General features: G+C 45.3%; 1 protein-coding gene across 5 annotated transcripts in view; it reads left to right on the plus strand.

Annotated features, from left to right (window-relative positions):
- Nucleotides 1-26,285, plus strand: part of ARMC8 (armadillo repeat containing 8) — a 114,051-nt gene that overhangs the window by 75,291 nt on the left and 12,475 nt on the right. For all 5 annotated transcript variants that reach the window (XM_075937366.2, XM_075937364.2, XM_075937363.2 and 2 more), the window contains 6 exons: nucleotides 1,245-1,327; nucleotides 1,574-1,655; nucleotides 5,274-5,360; nucleotides 7,463-7,555; nucleotides 13,805-13,954; nucleotides 19,163-19,258. In XM_075937366.2, the coding sequence (XP_075793481.1) occupies nucleotides 1,245-1,327; nucleotides 1,574-1,655; nucleotides 5,274-5,360; nucleotides 7,463-7,555; nucleotides 13,805-13,954; nucleotides 19,163-19,258 (591 nt within the window). The remainder of the gene's footprint in view (nucleotides 1-1,244; nucleotides 1,328-1,573; nucleotides 1,656-5,273; nucleotides 5,361-7,462; nucleotides 7,556-13,804; nucleotides 13,955-19,162; nucleotides 19,259-26,285) is intronic.

Genomic DNA, 26,285 nt, shown 5'->3' on the forward strand with positions numbered 1-26,285 from the left:
GGCAATCAAGGAAAGAGGAGAGATCTATTCTACTCCTAGCAAAAGACATTTTTCTTTACTTTAACTATGGCTGCGTCTAGACTGGCATGATTTTGCGTTAAAAGTAGTTGCGCAAGAGAGCGTCTATACTGGCATGTGCCTTTGCGCAAAAGATTTGCTTTTGCGCAAAAGCATCCGTGCCAGTGTAGATGCACGCTCTCTTGCGCAAGAAAGCTCTGATGGCCATTTTAGCCATCGGGCTTTCTTGCACAAGAAATTAACGTGGCTGTCTACACTGGCCCTCTTGTGCAAGAATACTTGCGCAAGAGGGCTTATCCCTGAGCGGAAGCATCGGAGTTTTTGCGCAAGAACCACTGATTTTGTACATTACAAAGTAAGTGTTCTTGTGCAAATACTCGCGGCCAGTGTAGACAAGTGGCAAGATTTTGTGCAAAAGCATGCCAGTATAGATGCAGCCAAAGCGCTTGATACAAAGTTTCTATGGAAAAGATTGGATACAAGGTTTCTCTTAATACAAGGATTCTATAAGAAAGCTTAACATAAAGATATATCTAAAAGAACAAGATCTGTATATATAAAATCTCTTAATACATGGTTATATGGAAATGTTAGAGATTTATCCACAGCAGCAGGTGCACTTCAGCTACCAACAATGCTGGGCCCACTTTCAAGAATGGAGAAGAGGAAGCTGGTAGTGAAGACCTTGCTCCAATCTGTAGTAGATCTGGCAGTTACCTCATTATTCTAAGTGGCCATTTGCATTGTCATGAGGAGGGAATCATGACTCCATTCCTCTGGTTTCCCAGAGAAGTACAAAACATCATTGAAGATTTCCCTTTCGATGAATTCAATCTTTCCAACAGAAAATTGATGATTTCCTCCACATCCTCAAAGATTCGAGAGCAACATGCTTTGTTCCTTGGGTATTTGCACACCGTACTGAAACACAAGCTGTACTGTACACAGCCAGCACAGCCTTATAGAACCTCCCCATTTTTCCATCAGTGGCTTTACAAAGCATCAGAGGATAATGAGTCAGGCAAAGAGAGTAGATTATGATGTTTAATTGATGAGTTCAGTGGTTCCTTAAGGCAAAATAGGAGTGGTGATTGTTTCTAGAGTAAATTATCTTTTCATATGCAATACTTAGAATGTCATAGATAAACTACAATAAACCATAGCAGTTACAATATAAAAGTTGTCCACCTCATGTTGTTTATGCATGGTTAACATTTTTTCTCCAGATCATTGAGACTGAAAACATGATGGACCGAATTGTGAATGGCTTGTCTGAGTCTAGTATCAAGGTGCGGCTATCTGCAGTCAGGTATGTGCTTTCCTTTTCTAAACTAAAATAATTTTCAGTATGTTTATCTCTGCTCTCTTTTTGGTCCTCGATTTGCTAGAAATTGTAGACTAAAACTTAAAGTGGTTTCTAGTTTCCGAAAATTCATCAGAGACAGTAATAAAATATTTCTTAGTGTTTGTATTAATTATCATCAAATTCCTGGCTGTATTTTTATGGCGAGAAACAAAGTAAATATTTCGCAACTCATTTTATTTTTCTTTGTAGATGTTTGCACAGTTTGTCCCGGTCAGTGCAGCAGCTACGGACAAGTTTCCAGGATCATGCAGTATGGAAACCCTTAATGAAGGTGAGACAGAAAATAGAATCACCTTGACATTTGTTATGGGTGATCTTCTCTAGAGGCTTGCAAATCAGCAAAAGTCCAGTAACACAAACAGCGTTGTGGCCTGCATTTTCTTTTTTGAAATGTAATACAATATATTACAAAATAAAACAGGGACTGAAAGCCAGATTGCCCCTCGCCCTTACTCAGCAACATAGAAAGGGTTCCCCTCTGCTCCCTTGCTCAGCCTGTCACAGCAACCTCAAGTCAGGCTGCAGCCAAAGGGAGGGGATATTAATCCTACACTCCACCGAGAGTGGGATGCTGGAAGAGGCAGGGACCATGATGGTGGGAAGAGCATTGCTCTTCAGTCTAATGTAAAATCCGTGTTCCTCTTGAGTGTCATACATTGCTGCCTGAGGGGTAACTCAGCCCCAGAATCACCATCCGCATGGAGGAGAGAGGAAGCATGGCTTATAATTTTAAAATCAGGCTGCTTAAATGGAAACTAGAAGGAAACAAGCATGGTTTGCATTGTCATCCGCACTGAGAGAGGACAGAAGAAGCTGTCTCTGGGGAAATGGCAGCCTCTGCAGGACAGAATGGGCAAACCAACCAGAAGGAATGTGCAAGGCTAAGAGGCTTTGTTCCTGCGATTTGCACAGAAGAAAAGTATCTGCTGTTCCCTGTTTGTTCTCCAGGATGCATGGTGGTTAAGCTTATTGCATAGGAGCCAGTGGTGTTCCACTGAATAGCTGGCACCTCCATGAAAACCTGTTCAGTTGCACAGCTTTCGTCAAAAAAGCAAATACACTTGAACCTCTCTATTCTGGCAACCCTGGGAAACTGGGTAAATGGTATTCCGGATTAAAGAATTTGCTGGGTCAGGGTGTGAGGGCGATGAGAGGGTACTTGCCTGGCTCCCCGCTTCCAGAGCTCACACGCTTCCTTTTTCCCTGCTGCTCCCAGGCATTGCCCCCTCCTGCTCTGGGAGAGGTGAGGTAAAGCCTCTAGAGAAACGGGTTGCTGTGCTGCTGTTTCCCCAGCTGGATTAGGGACACCCGGAGTATGGAGATTCAAGTGTAAAATATTACATTACCTGAAGAAAAAGAGAGTACAGTGCTATGCACAAATGGGTCCTTGCCCCCTGACTAGCACTTGTAGGCACCTGTGAAATGGTATTAATAAATAATAACAATGAAAATGTTATAATGTTGTGTAAATCTGGGTTATAATTGTACCTAGACTGTGTATTGAGTTCTGCCCTCAAATCTTATACAGCAGAAATAGGAAAGGTACAGAGAAGCTCAACAAAAATGAAAAGACATAGGACGATGAGGGCCATATAGCTTAGAAGATTAATGAATTAGTGATGACATGGTGGGGTATATAAAACAATGAATAATGTAAAAAAGGTCAGTAAAAATTTCTGTTTGTGCTTTTTCATATGACTAGAACAAGGGTGGGGGGCATTCAATGAGGTTAAAAGGCAGCAGATTTTAAAATGATAAAAGGAAAAATAATGTCCTGTTAATTCCTGTGCAATTCATTACAAATCCTGAGTTTAACAAGATTCACAACTAGGTTAAACGGAATGAAAATCTGTAAAGGGTATAAACTCTCCTGTCTCATGGTATAAGCCAGGCAAGTGTGTTGACAACCTGACGAGAAGTCCTGTGGCACCTTATAGACTAACAGATTTATTGGAGTATAAGCTTTAGTGGGCAAAGACCCATTTCATTAGATGCATCTGACGAAGTGGGTCTTTGCCCACTAAAGTTTATGCTCCAATAAATCTGTTAGTTTATAAGGTGCCATGGGACTCCTCATTGCTTTTGCAGATTCAGACTTAACACGGCTACCCCCCTGATACTTGACAACCTGAGCTTCAACGTGTCTTCAGGGGTCCTGGAAGTAGCACCAGAATTAAGAGGAGCCAGAAACTCTCACAAGATATATCATTGGCAATCTCTTGAGTCTGAAGATGAGCCCTTTCATAGGGGCTTATTTTTTATGGATCATCTGATGACTGAGGACTCCAATCTGTGAGCCAGGAGCTCTTTGACAGACATTGGAGGTGGCATGGGAAGTCATGGTTGGGCCACAACTGCTGCGTGATATTTGTCTGTCTCTTTTTTCTGTGACTGGGCAAGGTGATTTTTCCCTCAAAATTGGATGTTCCCCTCTGACAAGTCTTTGTCAGCTATCCCTGTTTTGGGCTACTGTCTTGCAATACGTGGTCAATGCCGCATCTCTTGATGTTGATCTTGATGTCTTTCAGATGTTTCTTTTGGCCTCTCATTTCCTTTCTCCTTTGAGCATACGGAAGTTGTTTTGGTAAGCGTACAGTAGATATGCACACACAGTGCCTTGCTTCTCCTCATCTCCCAGCTCATGCAGGATAATTGCTTCAACACACTAAAGATGTTGGCCTCTGAGAGGACACACGTTAGTGCAATGATCCTCCTTCTTTCTCTTGAGGCTCTTCCAAAGAAAGTGCTGGTGCTGATGTTCCAGTTTTTTCAGGTGTTTTCTGTAGATCATCCAAGTCTCACGTTCGTAGAGGAGAGTTTGAGCAGCAGCTCCAGAGATTAAAATATTGAAGAAAATAAGCCTCTTTCCCATTCCAAGGAATCTAAAGGGTAGATCATCCCATAAATCTGACTCCCAGGAGACCTTGTGTCTGGCAAAGGGTACAGCTGAGTCTCTTACTGAAATAGTAAGGCATTGGTACACTCTGAAAAGCCTTGATCAGAAAAGCTTTCCATTAGGCATTGCTTAGAAGCATCTACCTCAGTACCATAGGACACCTCTTGGCACTGAGATGCACCAACGGCTCCTACACATGTTCTGGTACTGTCGTCTTAATGACAGCAGCACTCTGAGCTGAGAGATCCTATCCAGTCAGCTCTCCAGTACAATGTACAGCATTTCCAACCTGGTACCCATCCCTGTTCCAGACCCTGGCACCAACCCAGGCTCCAATGTCAGGCTGCAAATGCCCTCAAGTACCCTTCAGGTTTCTCTCGCAGGACTTCCTCATATTGAAGGAACCAGAGTCTTTCCCCATCCTCAGGAGCTCAGAGTACATGTGAGGATATGAGGTAAATAGTTGCAGTTTGCACAAAGCCTCTTGTGGGAGTTGCCACTACCCCAGAGGAGAACAGACTTCTCTTAAGACTCATTCTCACCTGGACTGCTTAGCACATTGAAGAGATGTTCCATTCATAAGGGGAGAGTAGATTGCTCCTCTTTGGTGAGCCAGCACAGCAGTCCACTGAAAAGGAAAAATGTGACTATTTTAAAAAGCTGTTCCTCTGTGGAGCAAATCAATCACAGACTATGGAAGAAAAGGACACGAGTGTGTGGGTGGGGGAGACTAATAGCTCCTCTATCCTACCTTCGCATAGGCACTAGTGCCATGCAGATCACAATGCCCGAAGGTCTTTGTTCAAAAACTGCCCTACTTCAGCGTGACATGGAAGTGAATTCCCAAATCTCAGCATAACCCTTTGTTGCAGTATGAGGTCACTGCAACACGTCTGGCTCTTGCTAAGCAAAACTTGAACTTTGTTTAAATGTGATTTTAGTCTCCTTCATAACAGTTAATGGCGCTTCCCACTCTCCTCCTTGTGCCCTCAGGTTTTACAGAATGCTCCAGATGAAGTCCTGGTGGTAGCATCTTCCACACTATGCAACCTTCTCCTTGAATTCTCTCCAAGCAAAGAGGTTGGTAGTCCCCTATTTCCTCTTCATGCTGTTTAGTAGTACTCTGTGTTACAGCAATGACTTTTGAGTAACTAAAGAAGTTTTTAAATCACTATCAGGTGATTATAGTTGTAATGTTAGGGTGGTGGAATTTTATCATCGATAGGCTGTCAATTAAAAATACCCTGTTAATTGTGCAGTGATATGACAGAATAAGTGGTTCTATGAAATGTAGTTAGATGTGCATAGTCTGTATGAGACTTAACTTTACAGATAGACTCTTCCTTTAATAAGATTTTATACATTTTTTTTTTTTCATTTGAAAATCTGCCTTGCTGCCTGGGCTGTATTTTCTCTAGAGATTAATCAGATAACTTCAGTCTCTGGGGCTGTCAAACAAAGAATTTTCATAAGCACTAGTCTCTTAAAAAAAACAAACCCTAGAAACATGATCTAGTTAATTGCTGGTAATTTTAGCAGCTACAACGCAGGTTGGTGTACCTGCAAGGAAGGAAATGCAGAGGGAAGAACATAAGAGAGACACAGAAAAAGGGAAAAAGAGAAGGTTGGGGAGGAAATGGAGACAAAAGGCAGGAATAGCGGAGGCCTAAAGAGAGGCAGATAGTTCTCAATGAGAACTATGTCTACACTACCACCCTAGTTCGAACTAGGGTGGTAATGTAGACATACCCTGAGTGATGCTGGGTATGACAATGAGGGACTGAATAAATAATAAGGTTATAACTAAAATCTTTTATTACATAAAGGCCAGAGGCTCTCCCTGATCTCTGCAAGTGAAATCTGCAGAGATCAAGGAGATGTTGGGAATCCCAGCTCTAGCTCCTGCCTGATTTCCATCAGCATTTTGCCCAGATCAACAGATTGGCAGCTCTGGTATTTGTTATCTTAATACAGATTTGTATTTTAGTTGCCAAGGAGTGTCAGCACACTTTTCTCACTCTGTTATAATACTTGTTCAACATTGAGACAAGTATTAATACCACTGGGAACAGTGATTATTAGAAAAAAGCTAATATACATTTAATCTCAATCAGGCGATAACATTTACAGTTAAGTGTTTGCAAAGATATATGGCATTTTATTGTTTATTCCACAATTTCAGAATAAACCATGTCACCCAAGGTGTTTCATTTTTAAATTTGTAATGGTTAATCCATATTTGTAAATTAACGTTTGCCAAATCATGCCACAGCAGTGTTCTGGCAACCTGTAATAAAAGACCCTGTTATAAAGCACACATGAGAGCAAACAGAATTAAGGGCCAAATTGTGTTTTCACGTATACACATTTCACATGTAAATTCAGTGAAGTTCACCCCTGTGCAGGGAGCCCTCACCTATTTTGAGGCCTCATGTGAGATGTAAGTGGTGCAGAGCACTTTTGCAGACCTTGTGCATAGGACAAATGTCCTCTCATCTGGAGTAATTCCGCTGACTTTGATGATGTTACTGCGGATTACATAGGTGTAACTGAGGGCAGAATGTGGCCTGTTGTCCCATTGGCAACGTTCACTCAGAGTTTCCTGACTCTTGTGGATTCACGGTCTCAAGCTTTTATCATCCTATGTCTGGTTCTGTTTCATTTAATGGTTTAGGGCTTTCAAAATTCATCTGTTTGTATTTGTCACCTAACCTCAGGGTCTGATAATTTCACAAGTGATTTGAGTTTTACTCAGGTTGTCACCAGAAGTCTTTAAGAGTTAGTCTTTTTTGCTTTATTGTTGTTCTATTTGTACGTGTGTTGAAGTCATTACATCTCAGTGTGTCTTCATTAGTGAATGTGAAGAGCAAATACAGCCTGTTTAAATGCAGTTAAAGACAGTAAAATCTGTTTTACACGTCTGCTCAAGGGAGCAAAATCCATTGTTCAATGAAGGTGGCCTTTTATGAAAGGGGCTACCCTGCTAGCAGTCTGAGACAATCCGGAAAGAGTGTGTGTCTACACATTTCATTATAGTTGTGTCTGCATTTCCTCAATGTAACCAAGGTCCACCTTGAGATAAACATAGTGTGCTACCATGTTTATAGATCATTGATGTATATGTAAGTCCAGTAAATTCTCACACAGTGTTCTAAAGCTATCTGTTTTTCTTTTCATTGCAGCCTATTTTAGAATCAGGAGCTATAGAACTTCTATGTAGTTTAACCCAGAGTGAAAATCTTGCTTTGCGAGTGAATGGCATTTGGGCTTTAATGGTAAGTACTCCCTCTAATGAAATAATTATACAAACACCACACACAACCAGTCAGCCACCCAAATACACTTCAAGGAAAGAGATTCTGAACTTTATTTTTGACCATGAAGATCATACCAGTTACTAAACACAGTTGCAGACGTTCAGCCTGCCTGTATATGTAACTATACAAGAAAATAGTGATCAGTCACTGAAAGTATCAAAAGAGAGGCCACACTTAGTCAGATCAATGGTCCATCTAGAGCAGTATCCTTTCTTTTGACAGTGGCTAGTGCCAGATGCTTCAGAGGGAAGGGAAAGAACAGGGCAATTTTGAATGATCTATCATCCCGTTCTAACATCTAGCTATTGGAGGTTTAGGAATACCTGAAGCATGTGGTTCATGTAAGCTTCACAGTGCCATAATTTCCAACAAATACAATGAAGCATAAATCCATGGAATTATGCAAGGAGTGTAAAATTAAAGAATCAAAGCAAGAATAAAAATTCATACCTCATCAATTTCACTTGTGCATGTCAGTCAAGAGCTAATTGAGCAGCATATCTGGTTCAAAAGTAAGGCTATTGCTGAGTACTGGTAAGCAGGAAGATTTAAAATGAGGGAAACTGAGTGAGTTTTGGGACTTTGTCAGGAATGTGGAGATCCAAAAATGTCCTTCATAAATTGAAGTTTTTCTTTAAGTGCTTGTTTCTCTGTGTGGTGTACTTCATGTATTGCACATGCTTTCTATGGGCTCAGAACTGGAGGATTTTTCCTGAGTGAGTGTCTGGTCCATACATGCACCCCCAGTTTTCTCATGCTCTGCGTCTTAGTTCCTTCTTGACTCTCCTGGACTGGCACAGCGCTTCACTGTATGTACTAACTTCTTCTTCTCTCCATACTTAAATTGTCATTAGGATAAATATTTGGGCATTAGTCCTTAAGATTTAGGACACCTTGCCATCTTCCTGGGGTGAGGAGTGGTTCCTGCACAGAAGCACTTCTTTCCCTTTCCCCCTGATCTTGCAATAAGAGGAGGAGGAATATGACAGAAATCTGTAGTTTCAAAAGAACTGTCAACTGCCATACCCCTTTCCTGGTCACTATCATCATACCCGTCTGTACAATCTGGGGGAAACGTGTTCAGGGTCTGCAGTTTGTTCCCCAGTAAGACACAGTCGTCAGGGGACTTCCAACTGCAAGCATTCCTCGTGGATCGATCTGTCAGTTTGGTGACAGCCTTCGACTAGGGAGAGACCCTCTTGTACCTCAGTCTGAAGAAAGTTGGAGCCACCTCTTGAGTTTTTCAGTCCAGTTCCTAAACCTCTGCTACCATTTCTCCCCCCCATCCCCACCTCCCTGGTCACCAGTCAGTTTAAAGACAGGGCAGATGGGAGAGACAAACATTCCCATAAAGACAAGAGGGGAAGTTCAACCTCCATATCCAAGCCCTCTGAGAGGAGACAGAAGTCCCTGTCCTGTACCAAGTCAGGAAACTTTGTGCTCTGGACACCAATGTCTGTTTCTGAGATTGACCTGCTCAGGACTTCATCAAAGGAAAAGACAGAGCCACCCTCCATTACCAAGAGTTGTACTTCAGTGCCAACCCCTGTGTGGCAATAGCATCGTCAGACCTGGGGCTTTTGGCACTGGTGGTCCAAGTTACAGAACCTTCTCAGCACCCCGTGGCCTAACCGTGCTCATGGAAGCAGAATCACTGATATTGTCTAGTCTCGCACCCGCTTTCATGACAACAGCTGGTACCGATATTTCTGTGGTCCCGCTTACCATTCTCATCTGATTCTGAACAAGATTTGGGGGTCATGGTGGTTAATCAGCTGAACATGAGCTCCCTGTGTAACTCTGGGCCCAAATGGGTTAATACAGTCCTTGGATATATAGAAAGGAGAATCTTGAGTAGGGGTAGAGAGGTTATTTTTCCATCTATATTTGGAAATGGTCCAGTTCTGATGTTCACAATTTTTAAATTGAGAGAAAAGCATGAGAATGAGTAAATATTTAGAAAACCTGCCTTGTTAGTACCTCAAGGAGCTCAGTCTGTTTGGCTTAACGAAGATAATTTTGAAGGATGACTTGATCAGTTTCTAAGTATCTTCATAGGGAACAGACATTTGAAAATGGGCTTCAAAATCTAGCAGAGAAAGGTACAACACAGTTTAGTGGGCAGAAATTGGACAAATTCAGACTGGAATTAAGGAGTAGTTTTTAATGGCAAAAGTAATTAACCAGTAGAACAATTTATCAAGTCTCATCACCGGCAAAGTTTTAGAAAACATCCAAAACTGCTTTAAAAGATGTGCTCTAGGAATTATTGTAGGGAACTTCTGTGGTGTGCATTCTACAGGAGATCAGACTAGATGATCACAGTGGACCCTTCTGGCTTTGGAATATGACTCTTCGAGCCTGGTTTGAACCACTGGCTTGACCCTGTGGTTTTAAATCTATTTTCGTTTGCAGACTCATAATGAATTTTAAATTCCGGTGAAGAACCTTTTCAAAATATTAGACAATAGTCTGCAGACGGCAGGTTGTTCTGTGGTAGCAATCTTTCACAAACCCTTTAGACATTGTCTTTGGAGCCTCAGGGGTCTATTGAAAGCCACTGGGCTAGACTATAACCTGTACCATTGATGAATAGAAAAATGTCATCACTGCATCCTCTGGTACGAAGAGGTCTCACGTTGGATTAGAGATTGGACTCGAAAGAAGAATAGGGGACACCCATCCTTACACTACTCGCTGAGGGTTTAGCTCAGACAGAACATCAGGAGTCTCCACGGTATCTCAGTACTTCCAGATGAGGCAGTGCCCTTCCTCTACATATTTGTACCCATCGGCCAGGAGTGTCAGTAACCGGGGCCCAGAAAACTCGCAAGATTATTGCCTAGTTTACCCGCTCCATGACACAGAACCCACTGAGGTTTAAAGCTCCCAGGGAAGAAAACCTTTCTCAGCCTCCCCAGTAAGTGCAACATAGAGGAGAGAAATAACAGGAATAAGGGAATACCATGCCTGTGACCCCGTCCTCCTCTTCTGCCAATGGCTGTGCTACCAGCTTCTGCACCATATCCTCATGATCTCAAGGACTTCCAGAACTTGCTGGAAAGGATGGCACAGAAGCTACAGGTTTCCCTTGAAGAGGTCCAGGAAGTCCTAGGTAGGCTGCTGAACCACTCTGTGCAGGAGTACAGCTCGGGACAAGTAGAATTGTACTTCAAATAAATGAAGCCATCCTCAAATGCCCCAAGACACATTGGCAGACCCCTGCCACCATTCCGCCACTATCTAAGCAGGTCAGAGTACCTCTTCTCTCACCCAGCTCGGGTAGTGTCAGCATCCACTGAGCAAGAGTCAGATCTCTGCCTCATTGAAGAGAGACTGAGAGGTTGGACCTCTGTGGGAGGAAGACATACTCATCAGCATCTCTCCAGTTTGGAGTTTCAAACTATAAAGATGGCCAAATATGATTTTAGTTTTTATAACAAGCTGACAGACTTAATAGACAAAATGCCTAAGGAACTTAAGCAATGTTCCCTCTAAGGTTTTCCATCCATGAACAGAATGGCTACGAGTAGCCAACGAGTTTTGTCATACACTTGTGAGGATGTGTGTCACTGTGGCGCCTGCCAGTTACTAAGACTTTAAAAATGTTATGGACTAAAAATACTAAAAGAAGGGATAATTAACAAGGTAATAACTTTATTTAATATGAAATCAAATAAAAAGATAATTAATACTGCAGATTTTTCAGTAGCCATTTGGTATCTTATATGTATCTGTTCCTTTGAGGCATAAAGCAAAATTGTCCATTTTCTTGACACGGCAAACCAAATACTTTATCTTTAGTATCGATACATGAAATGAAATAGTTGTACATTTTATGCTTGAAATTAAAGGTTGTTATTTAATGGCTCATTTCTGAGCACATATTGCTCCCTATTATCTAGGATACAGGGTTTTAAAAATATTTCAGTTGTTTACATTTCAAATCTTTCATTCATCAAAGCTGGTATGATTCCGCTCTGGGGAAGGAGTGAGGAGTGAAATCCTTCTGCATAGTTTATTAATTAACTTTTATTTCTGCACCTAAGCAGTGTCTGAATAATATGGGTGGACAGCAAGCTTCAGCCTTGTAGCACCAAGTTACCGCAGTCTCATTCTCAGATTTGAATTGCTCTGTCTTTTTATCCCTGCCCTATAGTCTGAACAGCAGCCCAGCAGCTGGAGTTGTCTGGGGGGGGGGGATAGAGTAGGCTTTATTTAAAGCAGCCTAACAAAACATTGAGCTGCCGCCAGAAAGAGGGAAGGGGCAAGGGACAAAGAGCATCCTGGCCATTCTGCCAAGGCGCTTTTTTTTTATAAAGCAGCTCCTATTCCCCACACCAAGCCCACCAGCTTACCTTTTTCTACTTCCAGCTACAGCGTCAGGAGCACTCTGGAAGAAGTATCTAATTAGTGCAGGGCTGCAGGCACACTGCTGCACGGCTCTTCTAACGAAGTGGGTGGGTCTTAAATTTTTCCTGTGCAGCTGCACACCCTACAGGGAACTATAATACCAGGAAACAATTTCAGGCTCTCGTTAATAAAGAAAAGCTGGTGGCCAGGTCTTCTCTTTAGATGGCCTTAGATGCAGCAGAGATAGTACGAGATGCTTGTCATAGCTCTCTTCTTCGGTACAAAGTACAAAAGACCGTCCATTCGAGTGCAATGCTGTTCAGTACAAAGATGGAGGAGTCCCTCTGCTCATTAAGTCTTGCCCCAATTGGTTGGCATATATATGTCTATGATTAAGCAGAAATTCAGCAAGCCACAGTTTCAACAGAGTCTCACCAGGTTTTTGCCATCTGCGGTATTTATGAGTTGCTTTGTAAGCATCACAAATGCACAGAAAAGGGTGCCCAAAGACATTGGTCCTTTGCCTCCCACGTGTTGGAGTGGAGAGCTATCAGGCTGCCCTACAGGCAATTCCTCCTTCACTTTTAAAATTGTGCAGTGCAAATGTTATCAGACAACATGGACACAGTTTATTGCATCAACACGCAAGGGCACTTTGTGGAGTGGAAACTGTAGATGATCCTCACTGTGGTTCATTTGCCATGAGTCCAGGTTGTACTTAGCAATACTAGGAAGGACTCTACTGGAAAATGCCATGCAGCAGAGCAGAAGAGATTTATATTCTGGTGTGATCAATAACAAATTTCTCCATTGGTCAGGAATCACAGAGTTATGAGAATCCATGGAACACTGTGGCCATCAGTGTATTTTACCCACCTGTACACACGTACTTCATGTTTTCTCATCTAGTTATATCTCTGTTCCTGAAAGGCAAGATTAGAGTCTTGCCTCCAGTAGCAAAGCAGATACCAGCCTGGGATGTGAATCTGATGTGTCAAGTCTGATAAAAGTGCCCTTTGAGCTTTTAGGATCTTGTTGTCTACTACATCTTTCCATGTATCATCTCAGTCATGTCAGCCAGAAGAAGTGCAGAGTTAAGGGCATTTGTGGCAGATCTCTCACCCCAGTACAGTTTTCCACAAGAATAAGGCACCAGCGAGACATTACCTGAAGTTCCTCCCTGTCATGGTGTCACTTTCACATCAAGTATCCCTCTGTGTTCTACCCTAAACCACATACCAGGTGGGAAGAGGTGATGTCCTTGGATATGCATAGGGACCTTGCCATCTACTACAGATGATGACATTTTGGGAATATCCTAGACTGTATCATTTATGGAATGTATGAAAGAGAGACCATTTCCACTCAGAAACTGTCAAAAGGTATCCCAGAGTGCATCATGTTCTTTGATGAGATGAACAGTCTCTCTCTTGTGGGCAGTGGGAGAGCACTTTCTGTCCAGGCATCTGCAGAACAGTGACTTGAGTCTCTGAACACATTTTTGTGAAGCATTATACACTGGTAGAGGGGGCTGCCTCAGATGTTTCCTTGGGCAGGGCACTTGCGAAGTTTTTTGTGGCGCTGGACTCTGGGTATCCACCTCCTTGATGAGCTGTTGCCTGTGAATCACTTGAAGTGCACTACACATAGGGACAACAAATCTCAAAACTCCAGATACTACAAAGTGAGTAATCTTTCCTTGCTTGTTCACAGGTTTATTTTATCTAGTACATATGCATTGCAGATGTAATCATTCTTTTGTGGACAAAATGGAAACCACATTTTGAGAGAAAATTAATAGGAGAAATGCTAATATGAAGCGTGTGACTCAGTTTTTATCTCTCTTTCTTTCAGAATATGGCATTTCAAGCAGAACAAAAGATCAAAGCAGACATCTTACGAGGTTTGAGTACGGAGCAGTTATTCCAGTTACTCTCTGATTCAGATGTAAACGTTCTAATGAAAACATTGGGACTACTCAGAAATCTTTTGTCTACTCGCCCGGTAAGTAAAACCACAAATAGATCCTTCAGAAAAAGTTGCCCTTCAAACACTAGATAATCATAGATAACATTAGGCCATCATAGATAATACATTATAAATCTGTAATGCAGAGTATCCTTTCCAGTGATCTAGTAGGACTGAGAACAAATCACCATTCCCTTTGTTTGTATTTGCATATTGTTGAAACTGTGAGGCTTCCATTGTGCATTATCTGACCTCAAAAACATGAATGGTCAGAACTAGCACATGGTAAAGTGAAAATCCTTAATAGACAGAATTTTGTATAGCCAGCTGGAGCTTATTCTCACTAGTGATGTCCACAGATACCACAGCAATGCTTTTTTGTTGGATGTGTGAGTGCGTGTATGTTTAGATAGGCTTTTGACTGACAAACAACACCTTTTTGTAGACTCTGTTAAGAGATTATTTAACAGGAGGAGTGGTTTGCATTTTGAAATGAGCTTGGAGTGCTTATGGCAGGGCTGGGGAACCAGTCGGGGGCCGCACACAAGTGAGAAACAAAAATAACAACAAAAAAACCCTTGCTGGTATGGCCCCAGACTGAGAAGCAGAAAGACGCTCCCCACATTCCCCTCTCACAGCAGAGCCTAGGTGAGCCCAGGCTAGTAGATTTTTGTGTGCTCTAGTCCCGCAGGGGATGGACTACCGGCACAGGCTCTCCAGTGCTTGGGCAGGGGGCCTCAGTCTTGGCGGCCGGATCCAGGCAAGCCAGGGCCACATCTGGTCCCTGGGCCTTAGATTTCTCACCTCTGGCTTATGGAGATCCAAATATTAAGGATATCCATATTTCAGCTTGTGTACACAGTGACAGTGTGCACTAAGTGTGAGATTTGGAGAGTACTCTAATATGCTATGCTCTAATTGCCCTATGTAGACCCTGAAACTGAAACACAAACTGAAACTTCCTCGGTACCGAGGAAAACTAGGTATCCTGCGCCAACAGATACGGCAGTTGGAGCACAGCAGCCAGTGCTGTATAGACAAACCCTGAGTGTCTGAGCTATTGTACTTGTCTCCTATCTGTCATTCTAAACAGCGACTTCGGTCTTTGATTCCGATCTATTGGATTGTGCATTCACACAGGTCATATGTTCATGTTACAGAATATAATAAGGGATCAAGTTTAAGCATGTGAACTGTTCTATGGCAAGGAATAAAGTGCTTGAGAGAGAGATGGACAGGCGCTTCTCACTTGGCCCCAGGTTGCTGTAGTAACATAGGGCTGGGGTTGTCGCGCCCCCCCCCCCCCCAGGGCAGCCTGCATAGTGAACCCCTCATCCCCAGCCCCACTCCAGAACAATGATTTAAATGAAGAAAAACAAAACTTATTTCAGTTAAGGACCCAAGCAACACCAGGTCCATCTTCTAGTTCTCAATAATATTTATATCAAATTAGCTCCATCTACAAGTAAAAAAAAAAAAATTCAAATTGTCCTGTAAACTGACCTTGAGGTCTAACAGTTAAACTGGTGTCTTAACTGTCCGTTACAGAGGTTCTGCAGCCAAATTATGACCCCAGCTATTCTTGTGTAACCTTATTTTCTTTTGGATATTTTTAAGGCCAGAAAGGAACATTGCAGTTCTTTACTCTGAGCTTCTGCCCTACCACATGGCACAGAATTTCCACAGTGCATTGAGCCCAATAACTTGTCATTGAGCTGTGGTATTTTTTGTTTTGGGGATAAAAAATCTAAACTTAACTTTGACTCTAAGTGAGAGAGAATTTACCACTTCCTTGGCAATCTCTTCCAGAGCACAATCCTCTTCACTTAAATGTTTGCATTTTATATCCAGTTTGAACTTTCCTGACTTCAGTTTCTAGCCACTGGATGTTATGCCTTTTTCTACTAGACGAATCCTCTTGTGTATCATTTCTCCTCCAAGCAAGGGTACTACCAACAATGATAGTAAACTTTAAAACCTTCGCTTCAGTGAGCAAAACAGATTGAATGACTGAACTCTTGCTGTGAGACAGATTTTCTGGCCACAAATAATTTTTATGACTTTCCTCTGAACCCTCTCAGAATTTTGGTGTCTTTTTAAAGTGTAGAAACTAGAACTGAATACAGTATTCTAGTACTGCTCTCTTTACTAGTACTGTATAGGAAAGTGATATCACGCCTTTCTGGTGTTGACCATTTTAGATCATGCTGTCCCACAACATCACACTGAATTCCTGTGTTCATCAAGTTGTCAGTTTGACTCCTAGATCCTTCAGTCTTCTGATAATGCTCTCAGTGACCTGTATAGCTATGGGTAGTTAGTATTTATATGTTCAACAGGCTGCAATGGAAGTATGGTCAGACATAGAGTCCCTTAGGCCAGGGGTTCCCAAACTTTTTGACACGGGGACCACTAAATCCATTCACGAGCTTTCGAAGGACTGGTAACATTCATTTGCATATTTGCATATTCATTAAGCAAATTATGAATATGCAAATATGGTGGTTTGGGTCCTCCCAAAGCCCCCAGAGCCATCTTTAGCAAAGCTTTTGATACGGCCACCCACAATATTCTTACCAGCAAGTTAAGGGAATATGGATTGGAAAAATGGACTGTAATCCAATAAAACCCTGCACCACCACATCATGTATTGAAAAGGGGCTCATTTATTTTCAGAAAGCTGACACCATCTTTGGAATTTTTTATCCATATTCTCATTCCGGATGGTGAATGCACCAGGTTCTCTCCATTCTGACAGATTGTAGTGCCTTTAAACCTCAGTCAGCAGTGGGGATATTTAAAAGGCCCTGCTTTTACCTTTTTATTTAGGATCTGCGTGTGCCCTGAACTGTCCTGCTCATCGCTGGCCAATTCTTCTGCCCCCTGCCCCGCCAGACCTGCTGTCCCCGCCAGCCGATTCTCTCCCGATCTCTCCTGGCAAGCCCTGCTGCCCCCGCAAGCTGGTTCTCCCCCCCCCCCCCCCCAGCCCCACTGCCTTCCCCTTCCCCCGCCAACCCTGCTTCTGCCAGCCAGCCCTGCGGTCTCCCCCAGCCAGCCTAACTGCCCCCACCAGCTGGTTCCCACCCCTGGATCTCCCCTGGCCAGCCCCACCGCTCCCGCCCCCCGGCCAGCCCTGCTTCTGCCAGCCAGTCTTCTCCCCCTCCCCCCTTCTGCCAGCAAGTCCTCCCCCCCCCCCCCCGCGATCTCCCCTGGCCAGCCCTACTGTGCGCCCCCCCTCCCCCTCTGCCCTGCAATCTCACCCAGCCTGCTTCACTGCCCCCGCCAACTGGTTCCCACCCCTGCAATCTCCCCTGACCAAACCTTGCTTCTGCCGGCCGGTTCCCCTCCCTATCTTCCCTGGGTACCTCCACTGCCCCAACCCTGCTTCCCTGTGGCCCATATCCAACCCCTCCTCCTCCCTCCACAGCCAGCAATAAGAGCTCACCTGGTAACCCTCACTATGCCTCTGCCGGGAGCCTGAAACATACGGCTGCATCCGCCCAGCCCGGCTGAGGGCTTGGGGAACCCAGCGCTGCACGGACAGTCCGGGAGCCCGGAACCCCCTGGCAGCCACGCTGAAGCCTGGTATTTTTTTCCTGCGGCCCAATACCGGGCCGTGGCCCATAGTTTGGGAAACGCCGCCTTAGGTCATGTCTACACTGGAAAGGTTTGGTGACAAAAGTGCTATTTACGTGCAAAAGTTGCCAAAAGTGAAAACTGGTCAAACCATTGTCAACATTTCATGAACACATTTCTAGTGCCCTGTCGACAAAGCAAAGCACTGCGGGTAAGCATCCCACAGTGCAGTGTTGTGGAAAGGTAGAGCTGATCCCTGCACTTCTTGGGATTCTGTAATAACTCTGTGAGCTCTGTCCTGAGGAATGTCAAAGCTGCACAGCCGTCTCTCCAGCCCTTTCCCTGCAGCAGCATCCTGCCTGCCGCTGTGTTCCTGGAGGAGCAGAATAGAAGCACTCCAATGATTTTCTCTATGTTCCCCAAATGGAACAGCTCACTCAGTTGTCATATATTTCCTGGAACTTTAAAAGGGGAGGGACTCATGCCTGCAGAGCAGCAGAGATCACAGAATACTGAGCACAGCCATCAGGGCACAGACATGGTGGGATACCGGCAGAAGCCAGCTCTCTCTACAAACCATACAGCAGAGTCCACGCTGGCTCTTTGTTGACAATAAATGGAGGGGAAATGACAAAAGTCTCTAGCAGGGCTGGAAGCTTTTTGCATTGTAGTGTAAATGCTGTCACTGTTTTGGTGACAAAACATTCCGGTGTAGACAAGTCCTTATTCTTCTCCCTGGGACAAGGGTTAGTTAAAGTAATGAAAAGGAAAATAATTTCTGCTGTGATAGGTTCTCACATTTGACCTTGCATAAAGATACTGACACCTAGAAATACTGATAATTCTATTCCCTTTCTCAGTAAGAATGTCCCTGTTTTGTCCCTTTCTCTGGAAAACGTATACTAATTGTCAGCATTCCAACCTGAGGCAAATACTAACTACCAACTTCACACGTCACAACACAAACACTAACCCAGGAACCTGTCCCTGAAACAAACCCTGTTGCCAACTCCGTCCACACATCTATCCTAGTGACACCATCACAGGACCTAACCATATCAGCTATCCTATCAAAGGCTCATTCACTTGCACATCTACTCATGATGTATGCCATCATTTGCCAACAATGCCCCTCCGCCATGGATGTCGGACAAACCTGACTGTCTCTACGCAAAAGAATAAATGGACACAAATCAGATATTAAGAATGGCAACATCTAAAGGTGGGCAGGGAGGAGGGGACTTTAACTTCCCTGGGCACATAGTTTTGGACTTGCTATTCTCAGAGAAAAAATCTTCAAAAACAGCCTGCAGAAAGAAACTGCTGAGCTGGAATTCAGATGCATAGTTGACACCCTGAACCAAGGTCTAAGTAAACACATGGAGTGGGTCTTGTATTACAAGAGGTAATTTCCCATTCAGGGACACTCACCTTCTCATCATTGATGAGCCACATCCACTCTGATTTAATTCGCATTTAATTGTCTCACTCCCATTGCTGCATCTTTTTTTGGGGGGGCGGCTGTCTCTTTCTCTTCAGCATCTGACAAAGTGAGTTGTAGCTCATGAAAGCTGATTCTCTAATACCTTTATAAAGTTGTTAGTTTTTAAAGTGCCACTGGACTCCTTATTGTTTATATTAATGTTGTGTCTCTAATTCCTTTGGCAGCATATAGACCAGATCATGAGCACCCATGGAAAGCAAATCATGCAAGCAGTGACTCTTATTCTGGAAGGGGAGCACAATATCGAGGTCAAGGAGCAGGTACCCTTTACTGTTCTGCGTGTTGTCTTAGCTGGATAAAAATGTTGAGGAAGGATGAAGGTATTGGCATTCATCGGGGTATATTACTGACAGGTCTTCCCTATTAGGGATTATAAATAATTTACCTTGAATATTTTACCATGATACCTGTCAAATTAAGTCTTGGGAAAGCTGTGCTACCGGCCAACAGGCAATCTATTTCTCTTCATTGCTGGCAGCTTAGGCATAGTGTTTGAAATGAGGTCAGAATGGTTTTATACTCTGCGATACTGATTATATACATTTGGCAGAAATCAATGCTATGTGCAGTAGAGCTGCAGGGATGTAAGAGAGGAGGTTCAGCGCTTCCCATTGTATGGAACTAGGAGAGAGGGAAGGAGGACTGGCCTTTCACTAAAATTAGGTGGTAACAACTGAGCCTTTGGGGAAAAGATGAGATTAGTTTAGATGGGATGAAACTGTTGACATCCAGTCTCATTTCCTAGTAGACAAGACACTGGCAAAAGCGGGAGAGAAAAGAACAGCAAGGCTAGTAAACACACAGCTTCTGGCTCTGGTGTTGACTCACTTGTAGCCTCGCTGCTTGCAAAACTAAGACACAGCACAGCCGTAGCAGCCACTCATGAGATCTGTTTCTGCCAGCCTCAGGCCATTCAGGGTGTTGCTTTGTTTGCCTCTTTCTGGCCACACCTTTACAGCATTGTACTGTCTTATTAGACAGAAGGAAAAGGGAAAGTTAGGAAAGAGAAGAAATGGGGTGTAGAAGGTAACGGACACTTGGATGGAGGAGAGGAAGAGACTCTTTCCCAGTGGTATTATGGATTTAACTGGAGCTGGTGGAGGTGGCAGTGAATCTGGTCTGGTCATGTACTCTGTCAGGATTAGGACAAGGAAGGTCCAGGACATAGGCAGTCCTCTCTTCTGGCCAGGGGTTCTTGATACCCCCTCTTCTTCTCCAGGCTTTGCTCCTGCTCCACCCCTTTCACTCCCTCATCTCTTCCCCCAGCATGTCCTATCCCCACTCCTCCTTCCTCCTGCAGCTTGCATCTGTGAATCAGCTGTTTGTGGTACTCTGGGAAGGGGAGAGTTGGTCAACGTGGTGCCACTGACACATGAGAGGTATGGGAGGAGGAAGCAGAGGGGAAACTTGGCACTGGTGATGGTTCTGCATCCACTACTTTTTCCCTGTGGGTGCTCCAGCCCCAGAGCACCCATGGCATTGGCACCTATGGTCCAGGGTTTCAGGAGATGGTGGGGATGGAAACCATGGAAACTTGCTCCCATACTTAATTTTTCTCCCAAAAGTTTAAGGACCCAGAAAGGGATTGATGGATGGAATAGCCCATCCCTTCATTATTTTGTCCAACATTTAGGTCTACCGTATATTCCGGCGTACAAGACGACCTCTGAAGTTAAAAAACATCCCCCAAAAATCGGGGGTCGTCTTGTACGCCGGATGCCCCGCCGCCGGAGCCCCTCCGCGGCTTTGAAACCCTCGGGGGAAGCCGGCGGGGCATCCCAGGCGCGCATGGGCTGCCCCCCCGCCGGAGCCCCTCCGCGGCTTTCAAAGCCTCGGGGGAAGCCGGCGGGGGGGCATCCCAGGCGCGCATGGGCTGCCCGCCCGCCGGAGCCCCTCCGCGGCTTTGAAAGCCTCGGGGGAAGCCGGCGGCGGGGCATCCCAGGGGCGCATGGGCTGCCCGCCCGCCGGAGCCCCTCCGCGGCTTTCAAAGCCTCGGGGGAAGCCGGCGGCGGGGCATCCCAGGCGCGCATGGGCTGCCCCCCCTCCGGAGCCCCTCCGCGCGGCGCGGAGGGGCTCCGGAGGGGGGGCAGCCCATGCGCGCCTGGGATGCCCCGCCGCCGGCTTCCCCCGAGGCTTTCAAAGCCGCGGAGGGGCTCCGGAGGGGGGGCAGCCCATGCTCGCCTGGGATGCCCCGCCGCCGGCTTCCCCCGAGGCTTTGAAAGCCGCGGAGGGGCTCCGGCGGGGGGGCAGCCCATGCGCGCCTGGGATGCCCCGCCGCCGGCTTCCCCCGAGGCTTTCAAAGCCGCGGAGGGGCTCCGGCGGGGGGGCAGCCCATGCGCGCCTGGGATGCCCCCCCGCCGGCTTCCCCCGAGGCTTTGAAAGCCGCGGAGGGGCTCCGGCGGGGGGGGGGGGAGCCCAGGCGCTCCTGGCGCTCCTGGCGGCTTTGCTCCCGGTGCCTCTGGTCTGCTGGGGACCAGCTCCAGCAGACCAGGGACACCGGGAGCAAAGGAGGCGGAGGGGCGCTGGGGTATAAGATGAAACCCTATCTTTTAATTAAAAAGATAGGGGGTCGTCTTATACGCCCAGTCGCCCTATACGCCGGAAAATACGGTAGTTTATGATGCCCCAATTTTGGCACATTGATTTTTCTCCCACATTTTTCTTGGTTACCAGGCTTTTTCCTAACTCAGTTCTTGAATTATATCAATAGGCCTTCTTGTTTGGGCTAATTCATAGTTTGTCTCCCTTTTGCAACTTTTCCCATCAATGTTTTATTATTACTGGCTATTGTGACACTTAGGAACTTTCACTCACTTTTTACATCTGAGTTCATGATTAGGGTAGATATGTAGACCCATTTATGACGGAGAATACAGGCTCTTAAAGAGGGTAAGGTTGAGGGGAAGCAGCACAAGAAGAATGAGAAGGGAGAAGAACGCAAAGAGGCAGAAAAGAGGAGAATGAGAAAATGCCTGTGTGGAAGTTGGAGAAGATAGCACTGGCTGAAGGAGAAGTGGAGTCACGCTGTGGTGTGGAGGGGAGGGATACTTGCTGGACATGAGGGATGCAGCAGCAGATAGAGGGGAAATGGAGCTTTTGCTTGGGGAGATGGGTGAGAGAGTGGCTGGCACCTTGCCAGGATAGTGAGAACAGAACTCACTCACAAAACACTCTGCTGATGGCCAGGCTGCAGAGATCATGCAGAGTCCGCGAGGAGGAGAGCTAGACGCCGAAGGAAGAAGAAAGGTAGCTTTGATTCCAAAATAGCAGATAGTCAACTGGTTTTTTAAATTTATATATAACTAGAAGTTTTGCCCGGTGTTGCCCCTTGAGTCTTTAACTGAATTAATTTTTGGTTTTTGGAAAATAAAATGAAAATGTCCATGCTTCATTTGAATCATTGCTCTGGAAGGGGACGAGGGGTTTGGTGTGCAGGCTGCCCAGGGGAGAGAGGACATCCCCAGCCCTCTCACTGCAGCAGCTTGAGGCCAGGTGAGAAGTGCCTCTCCGTGACTGCTGCAGCTCCAGCAGGCACAGCTGGGGGGGTGGGGCATGTCCCCCGGCTGGGGCAAGTCCAGGTTCTTCTGCCCCCTGCGCTCCCCAGCCACAGTGAGGAATGCAACACACTGTGCACTTCCCCTCACTCTCTAAGGGAAACAGCCAACAGTATCTCCATACGAATTGGGGGTGGGGAGAACTTCAGGACCCCCCCAACCCTCGCTGAAGGGCACCTGGTGGATGGAAGGTTCAGGGCTGGGGCAATCCCAGACAGGGAGGGGAGGCGCACGCCCCCAGGCAGCCCTTCACCTGCTTGGTGATCCTGTCTCTCCTCTGTGTGGGTTTATCAGAAGTAATCATATTCTAGGCACATCCCACTTTCCACACACAACCAAACCATGACTTGGCTTTAAGTTACGATAAGAGAAAGCTGTATGCAGAATTTGGTGGTCCTAGCTCTTACTGTTTGAGGGGTTCTTGTACAGACAGACAAACTCTCTTAAATGTATAGTAGATAACATGGAAATCTTGATCATTACGAAGTCAGAAATAACTTGATAAAGGCAGATAAGGAAACATTTGAGCATATGCAGATCAGTGGCTAGAATGGCCTGCATCTCAGGTAATTCAAGGAATTAGCTATTTAATTTATCAGATTGAATTGTTTTTGAAATGTCATGGAAAGGCCTATCCAGAAGGATTGGCAAGGAGCACATCTGCTATATATCTGTGAGAGCTTGTGCGTCTGTCTGTGTGTCCATCCGTGAGTCTGTCTGTTCAACTCCAAAACAGAAAGAGCTAGGGATGTTAAATTGCGAGTAACTGACTAATCGAATAGTCGATGCATTTTGCATCAACTGTTTGATTAGCCGATAGGGCGCCTCCACCTTTGAGGGTTGTCACTGCATTTCAAAGGGCCCATGGAGCCCAGACTCCATGCAGCGCTGACCCCGGGCTCCGTGCAGCACTGCTGCTTTAAAATGCTGTGGGGAGCACAGCGTCAGGCTCCTTGTAGGATCAGCAGGGGACTCCCCAGCTGATCCTGGGCTGCACATGGTGTTTCAAAGTGGCAGCGCGACGTGGAGCCCGGGCAGGGCTGGATTAAGGCCTTTAGAGGCCCTAAGAACTGAAAAGATTATGTTGCTTCCCATATGTAATTCAAAATAAAAACAATACTATACCATAAAATCCTCTTTTTTTTTTTTGTGCCCCTGCTTTGCTAGTGCCCTAAGCACGTGCTTAGTCTGCCTGTTGGGTAATCCAGCCTGGGGTCTGGACCCAGGCTCCATGCAGCGCTGCTGCTTTGAAGTACCCCCTTGTCGTCCCCCCCGCCCCTTCTGCCTCTTTCTGATAGGGACAGCAACGAGATGGAAACGACTAGTCGACTAGCCTGTCCAATAAGCATTTGCTTATATGAGAGTCTACTAGTGCTTCACATCCCTAGTAAGAGCTAGGACCACCAAACTTGCTATGCAGCTTCCTCTGAGTGGAACTTAAAGCAACATAAGGATTGGTTGTGCCAAGAAAATGGGATGTACCTGGAATGTAATTGTTTCTCATAAAATGCTAGCAGGGACAGTTATGCTGAAAAATTACAACAAGGGGGCAGGTGCACTGTAAGACAGAGTGGCTGGGAGAGGGGCTCTGGATGTTGCTGTCAATGGGTAAGGTTTCAGTGCTGGCCCCTATACCCCAGAACTGGTGCCCAAACCACTCCAGTCCCCTTGATTCCAACATTGGACCCCGGGGGAACCCCGGGTGTGAAGTGCAGCCCCTGCTGGGCCCAGGGAACTACTGCTGGCCACCCAGCACACCCCCAGGAAGCCCACCCACATCTCCCAGTCTCCTGCTGTGAGCCCCCACACTTCCCATTCTCTTAATCTGACTCCTATACCCTTCCATCCCCTGCCCTGAGCCCCCACAAAGACCCGAGCAACACCACGTAAATCCTCTACTATTCCATATTTATAAGGGCCTCATCCTAAGAAGTTGCACTGGACTTTTGGAGGGTAGTCACATGGGTCTTCATACACAGGGCTCGACAAGTCGTGGTGAGCTCTGCTCGCCAGCCGCGTGGTTCAGCACGCTGCGCATGCACTGATCGCGTTGCGGCGCCATGCCGGGCTATAATCTACCTAAATTGTCGCGCCTTTCAGAGTGAACACAAGCCTTGGAAGGATGGTCCTGTGAGCCTTATTTTAGTAGACTCTGAGTTCTGCCCTCCAAACTGCGATGCTGCTAACGGGTCCCCTCCCTGGAATGCATGTCTGCATCTATGCAAAGTTACCTCTGTAACTGTGGTTCTTTGAGATGTGATGTAGACACGTATTGCACGACTCACCCTCTGTTCCATCTGCATTGAAGTCTCCTCTCATGGGAACACAAGGGATCAAAGCAGCACTGCCTCATATAGCCAGTCTAGGAAGGCATGAGCACCACCCTCGACAGGTACTGCTACGCAAAAGGCTCTGGCTCCAGCACATTGGGTGTGCTTGCATTCTACATGGAATGCATGTCTGCCTCCCGTCTTTAAGAGTGATGCAGACATGCATTACAGTTAGTCAGGGACCATTTCTTTTATAAGCACTGTCCACTCCATTATCCACATCTTGAATGAAATTATTAAATACTACCAGACCCAAAACTGAGCCTTGTGGGACCCTACAAGATACTCTCACCCAAAGGACCATTGACAAATTCTTTGAGTGCAACCTTTCAATGACGTGCGCACCCCACCATATAGTAAATTCATCTTGACCCCATTCCTTAGTCCCACGTGCCATCCTCATATGCAAATTGTCAAAAGCTTTTCTAAAATCAAGATCTATCTACTTCTTCCCCCATCCACTAAGCCAGTACTCCTTTCAAAGACAGAAATTAGGTTGTAACTCGTGATGATAAATGTAAAGTAATGCACATTGGAAAAAATAATCCCAACTATACATACAATATGATGGGGACTAATTTGGCTACAACTACTGAAGAGAGATCTTGGAGTCATTGTAGATAGTTCTCTGAAACATCCACTCCGTGTGCAGCGGCAGTCAAAAAAGCAAATAGAATGTTAGGAATCATTAAAAAAGGGATAGAGAATAAGACAGAAAATATTGTGTTGCCTCTGTATAAAACCATGGTACACCCACATCTTGAATACTGCGTACAGATGTGGTCGTCTCATCTCAAAAAAGATATATTGGCATTGGAAAAGGTTCAGAAAAGGGCAACAAAAATGATTAGGGGTTTGGAACGGGTCCCATATGAAGAGAGATGAAAGACTTGGACTTTTTAAACTTAGAAAAGAGGAGACTAAGAGTGACATGATAGAGGTCTATAAAATCATGACTGGTGTGGAAAAAGTTAGAGGAGTGAAGTTCTGGAATGGCCTTCCAAGGGAAGTAGTGGGGGCAAAAGATCTATCTGGTTTCAAGATTAAACTAGATGGGTTTAAGAAGGGGATGGTTTGATGAGATAACATGATCTTGGTATCTAATTGACCATTCATTATCAGTGGGAAATAGGTCAATGGAGGGATGATAGGAGTTACTATAGAGAACTTTCTGGGTGTCTGGCTGATGAGTCTTGCCCACATGCTCAGGGTCTAGCTGATCGCCATATTTGGGGTCGGGAAGGAATTTTCCTCCAGGGTAGATTGGCAGAGGCCCTGGAGGTTTTTCGCCTTCCTCTGTATCATGGGGTACAGATCACAGCTAGAGGATTCTCTGCATCTTGGGGTCTTCAAAGTATTTGAAGGCTTCAATATCTGAGATATAGGTGAGAGGATTATTCTAG

This window comes from Pelodiscus sinensis, chromosome 10 (assembly GCF_052426305.1).
Source record: "Pelodiscus sinensis isolate ZL-2025 chromosome 10, ASM5242630v1, whole genome shotgun sequence".
In the NCBI taxonomy this organism is placed as follows: Eukaryota; Metazoa; Chordata; order Testudines; family Trionychidae; genus Pelodiscus; species Pelodiscus sinensis.